Source organism: Alligator sinensis, unplaced genomic scaffold (genome assembly GCF_000455745.1).
Source record: "Alligator sinensis unplaced genomic scaffold, ASM45574v1 scaffold337_1, whole genome shotgun sequence".
Taxonomy (NCBI): Eukaryota; Metazoa; Chordata; order Crocodylia; family Alligatoridae; genus Alligator; species Alligator sinensis.
The window spans coordinates 3390085-3395864 of NW_005841927.1; the positions used below are offsets into that span (position 1 = coordinate 3390085).

Genomic DNA, 5780 nt, shown 5'->3' on the forward strand with positions numbered 1-5780 from the left:
GCCCGCCGCCCCCCCCCCCCCCCCCCCAGCTGGCTGTGGCAAAAGGGCATGTTATTCGGGCTACCTTTTAAACCTTGCAGGTAGCTTGGCCTGATCTGATCCCATGCAATCAAGTGGTGTATCGGTAGACATTGCCAGCTGTTGAATGGGCTTCACTCTTCTGGTGATGGTCTTCAGCAGAACAACACTCACGTTTCCAGTTCTGTTGGAGGTTGTCCGGGTGAATTTTGCTAAATGCTTCTTTCTCTCATGTGGGATTGAACAGTTCTCTGGCCAGTGAAACCTTTTTCAGCCGGAGACCAACATGTTCAGTTGCATTTCCCCCCTTCTAGTCTTTGGACTAGTCGAATCCCGTCGGCCAAGGAAATAGCACAACCGTCCTTGGTTTTGAAACAGTCTCTCTGACTTCCTTCTGTTCCGCATCTCGGTTGCATGCATGCATGTATATGCAGTTCCTCATCAGGATGCGATACCTGCCACCAGGCAAACTTCAGTGGGTGGCTGAGAGCTGACTAATGCTGAAACCTGCTCAGTGAGCAGGTGTGCCTCGAATCGGTTCTCCGGAGTCTCCTCATCCGGCAAATGAAAGCCAGTAATTTATCCTTTCCCCAGATGGGTTCTGTGTGGAAACCTTACAGAGAAAATTTGAAAAGCCACTGAGCATGGTGGTCCATGGTCCAATTCATTTACCTGATGACAGAGACATCTTGAAACTGCTGTTACATCTGTCTGCTCTTTGGCATGGCAAATTGACCACAGTGCTATATTAGATTTGCGGTGAAAGGAGCATATCTTTCTAAGACGGGAATCTGATCCTTTTGTTTTCCTGTTAAGATGCAGGGGAAGCCAATGAAGTAACCTTTTGAGTTACCTACAGTAACTTTATTTTCCTGATGTAATGCACTTTTGAGGACGGGCGTTAGTTGCATTAGGCTGACCTCAGCCTTTTAAAAATGGGGCTCTGCTGCAGTTCTATTCACTGCAGTATGAAGGTGCATTTACATCTTTATTGCACAATCATCTTCTTTTTTTTTTTTTTTTTAAATGGGAGACTTGTTTCAGGGCAGAGATCGAGGTGATTCTACGGTACCTCGCTTCAGAAAAACAAAGCTGTGGCAGCCACTGCAGAGGTAAGCACGGATTTTTGTTTCAACTAGCTCTGTTGCCTTGCTGCTGGGAGTAGCTTGCTTCCTCCTTGACAGCAGGCATCATTCCTGTTCAATGCAGTGCCTCGTTGACTGATAACTCTTTAAGCTTTCTCTTAGCAACAGAGAACCCAGGCCTCCTGTTGCAGCATTGTTTTTTCTGGAACTGATTTGGCAGCTTGTATGAAATGAGCCGATGGTTGGTTTAAAAAAAAAAAAAAATAAAGGCACCAAGTAGCCCATCTCCCACTCTTCTTGCCTTCTCCCTGCAAGGCAGGATTAATAACCCTGATGAAAATTTGCTAGCGCCTGTCTTTTGCTGCTCCTTGACTAACTGGCAGGCTTGCTATTGTGTTCCAGCACCACTCTCTTTTCCTTTCTGGCATCCAGGCTTCCATCTCTGGTGGCCAATACAGATGTTATAAATGATGCATCTGTTGCCACCTGGCAATCTTCTCTTCTTCCAGCTAAACTTGGGAGAAGGGCATCACCTTTTTTGCTCTCTTGTGAATTGCAACTCTGGGCTTGGGGCTGGGGAACAGGCTTGGCTTTGGGAAAGCTGTTCCTTGCGGAGTGCAGGAGAACCTGACCTGCATAGCAACCTTTGTTGGTTCTTGGCATCACTAGGTGAGCCTTCCCCAGGCCCCAAGGTCCCTGTTTGGGGGTGTGCCATTTGATAGAGATATGTATATTTTTTTAACATTCACTTTTTCCTGTGTTCAAACTACTTCAGTTTCATTTTCTTGGCTCACACAAGTGCCATGTGGATCTAGAAGAGGTGTTGAGGCTCAGCCATACATCTTATGGATCTGCTTTGAACAATCACTTTTATCAGTATTTCACTGCCATGCAATGGTGGCACTAGACTATGCTAACACATTCAGTTGACCTCAATGCTACTTGGGTGCTGTCAGCAACCTGAGCATCTTAAATCCTCTATTTCTACTGGCTTTTTTTATTTCAAATGTATATCCTCTGGGGCTGCTAGCCTGTAGTTGCTTGCTGGCACTTTCCAGGCTGTCTTGCCCGTACATAGACCATGATGCTCAATTCTGTAACTCTTTCAGGTAAATACATATGGTACCCAGTGGATGCTTGATATCAAGTCTGGCTTCATCATTCAGCTAGCAGAGGGACTTTTGACCACTGGGGCTAGTGAGGTTGTCTTTTTTTTTTTTTCCTCCTGTTACCTAGAGGAAAAAGCTCTGTAACCCAGAGAGAAGGCTGTATGGGCATAGAAGATACTGGGGGTTGCTTGAGGATCTTTCCTCAAACTGACGCATTGTTTTTCCAACTAAGTGCTTTTGTTGTTGGCGCTCTAGTATTTAATACTTGACCGTGGCAGAAAACAGACAATTGCACCTCCTTGAAGCATTTGATTAAAGCTTAATCTGTACAAATGATGCTGGGTCCCTTGCCTTGGTTTCCTGCCATGATCTCTTCTGCACGTGTCATAACTTGAAGGACTCTTGAGTTTTAGTTCTCAAATCCTGCCTCAGCCTCTCCTCTTCAACAGTTCCTCAGACAGCACAGCCTTTTTTCCCAGCAGTTGTTGGCTTTGCCTGACATTCTGGCAGTCCAGTCTGCATTCGTGAATGTTCGGGCCTTCTTTACAAGGGATGGCGATGACCACTACAGCCACTGTGTTTTGAACTGAGTCCCAAAATGTGATGGGATTATAACACTATAGCTGTCAAACTTTGAAAGATATAGTGAGGCAAAGGTCTAGGCATAAGGACTAATCTGAATTTTGCCATTTGTCCTAGATTTAGACCAGTCTGGCTTTAATTTGATCCCATATTAACCTATGTTAGGGAAAGCCGTGCTAGTATGGTGCAATCATCAACAAAATACTTCTCTTGATTGGTCTTCAAAGGAATTTGAGTTGGGAAATTGGAAGACTCAGTGCTGCTTCTTGGTAGGAACCATGCTGCCCTTTGACCAATGCAGCAAGTGAAGGTTTTTCCTCCCTGAAGTTTTGTCAGCTTGTCTTGGGATGTACGTGCTGCAATCTTTCTGTCTGTTTGCTATTCTAGAAGCACAGCAGCCCATGTGCAGTAATGCAGAGCAGTCCTAGCACTGAGCTTGCACTCTTGATGGCAGTCTCCTTCTGAAAATGTAATTGCATCTGGCTGTCATCTAAGTGATGAGTGGGGTGGCTGGGGTTAGAGGCTGCTGATTCATACGAGAGCAGTCCCTTTGGACTGACTCACGAAGAGCCATTTAAGTGCACAACATCCCAGACTACTTGCGTCTCCAACTGTACATGTTGGAAACCACTAGAATTTAGCCTAGAGCTCTGAATAGCTTTCATCTTCTGGCCCTTTGTAAAGCTGAGTCATAATTAGTATCAAAGACTAGGTTTGGGCCTAAGATTTCTTTCTTTAGCACATGGAGTGGGGTGTTTCATTCCCTAGGTTTAGCACGGGGTTTCAGCTTGGATCCAGGAGGGTTCACATTACCCCCCCCCAGTCCATTAAGATTTGACCCTTGTTCTTGTCCCATACAATACAGATCACTGTATTCAGAATATGCAGTTGCTGTTGGCAAAAGAGCTGGTGCAGTAACTTCAAGAGACCCTTCCCTGTGAAGCGGGCTGAGCCCTTTATTGAAGGACAACCTGTAAGCGATAGTAGAACTTAGATGTGCAGTAATATTTGGGTTCTTGCTTTCTTCATTGTCTATGCAATTGGTGTGGGAATAAATGAAGGGTAACTCATCAAGAGCATAGGGCCTTTCATCAACAGTCTGTTTTCCAGACCAATCTGGTGAAATATTTTTCTTTTTTCTTTTCTTTTCTTTTTTAAAAAAAATAAGAATGGGACTTTTGCAAACAGTGCTGTGGCCGTTGGCAAACTGTGAATTGGGATTTTCTTTTGGGGGGGAGGAGGAGGGGTGGAAACCAGATCAGACCAGTAGCTACTGTAACACTGGCTAGAAAAAGATTCACTGAAGTGTGTATGGTGCTTTGGAAACCTTTTGTCTCCTGGATCCTTCACAGAAAAGAAGCTGGAGACTTGTCCTTTTTTTTGTGTTTTTTAAAGAAGCAACCAGTTACAAACCCCATAAATGGTACTTATGTACTTATATTCTGTTACGTAAGTGCATGTCGGAGCATTAAACCACACATGGCCACACCCTGGAGTGGAGCTGGTGAGAGATTCTTTTTTTAATTTTATTTTTAGTTTACTAACCAGCTCATGTATGGGTTGCATTATAGAGCTGCAAGCACGTGTGGCAAAAGCAAGGGCAGTGGTAAGTTGTGGTTCCAGTAAAGCGTTCAGACACCTGAATGCAGGACTTCCTGTAGCCACTGCAGTATCTTAAGGCTTTTTTTTTTTCTTCTCCGAGTAAGGATTTTTTTATTTTATTTTATTTTTTTTTATTTTATTTTTTTAAATGAAGCCAAATACTATGGTTCTCTTCAGTGAGTCCCCCTTTAGAGCTATGGCATAGCTGTACCATGGTGGATTGAGAGGATGCCCACCCAACTCTAGAACAGACTAGCCGGCTTGATATGGAGTTGAAAGTGTGTTTCTCTTAGGTTTCCAACACTGTAACAGATGCAACATAAATAAAGAACCTGTTCCACAATCCCGGATACTCGGCGACTCTGGATTCTTTTATGAAACTTTGGGCATCGCACCTGTGCCAACAGGGGCCCGGGCTAAAGCCCGTCCGTGTACACGGGGAACTTACCTGGGAATGGATTGGCAGAGGTGTGTATGATTAATGTCCAAACAGAAGGGGTGAAACAAGCCCCGGCCTCTCTGCTTTCTTTAAACCTAAGCAGTAGCTGTACGTGCCGGTCCTTCGTGCTAATAAACCACAGTGTCCAGCTAGCGGGCTGCTCCCGTCGTCTCCGGCCCCATGGGGAAGGGACAAGTACGATAATGCCGCCATCTTCAGACCCTCCCTTCCTTCCCCCAGCCCAGCCAAGCTTCGACCCTACCCCGCCTCGCTGTAGCTATGCAGAGGGAGCGCTGCATACATTTTATTTAATTTATTGGATTTTATGGGAGCGACTCCACAGCTTTCCTGCACGGGCCCTGGGGCAGCTCATGCTGCCAGCCATGTTCACGTGAGAGCAGGATCCTGTAGAAGCCAGCTCCCACCTGGGTCCACGTTAAGCACTGATGTTGTGGCAGGTGGGCTCTGCAGAGCTGCACAGTCGTTTTTGGTACTGTGCGCTGAGTGCACCCGTGCCTGGACTCCAGGCCTTGTGTGATGTATGTAACGTGTGCCAGGCTGGTGTCATGCAGGCCTAGAGCTTGTTCAACAGGCTCTGCCTGCCTCCAGCTGCTGCCCCTGGTTCCCTGCCACGGGCCACGTCCTCCTGCTCAGCTGAGATCAGGGAGCTGCCCCTGCTCCAGAAGCTGCAGTGTGGGCCCCGGGGCCTGCTGGGAGCTGTAGTGCCGCCCTGCTTCCGGGGCACGCCGGGAGCTGTAGTGTTGCCATGCCACGGAGAACGCCGGGAGCTGTAGTGCGGCACTGCCGCGGGGCCCGCCGGGAGTTGTAGTTGAGTCCTCCCGCCTCAACTGCCGCCTCCAACCGGCGTTTCCCGGCAGGCGCCGCGCGGCTCCGCGCGCGGATTGGCTGGCGGCGGGGCTGGCGCATGCGCACTCCACACACGCT

At 47.3% G+C, this 5780-nt stretch overlaps 1 protein-coding gene across 1 annotated transcript in view; it reads left to right on the forward strand.

Moving 5' to 3' along the window:
- The first annotated feature begins 2184 nt into the window (after positions 1-2184).
- TXLNA (taxilin alpha) overlaps positions 2185-5780 on the forward strand; it is a 15724-nt gene continuing 12128 nt past the window's right edge. The window contains exon 1 of the mRNA XM_025198637.1: positions 2185-2212. Coding sequence (XP_025054422.1) covers positions 2185-2212 — 28 coding nt within the window. The remainder of the gene's footprint in view (positions 2213-5780) is intronic.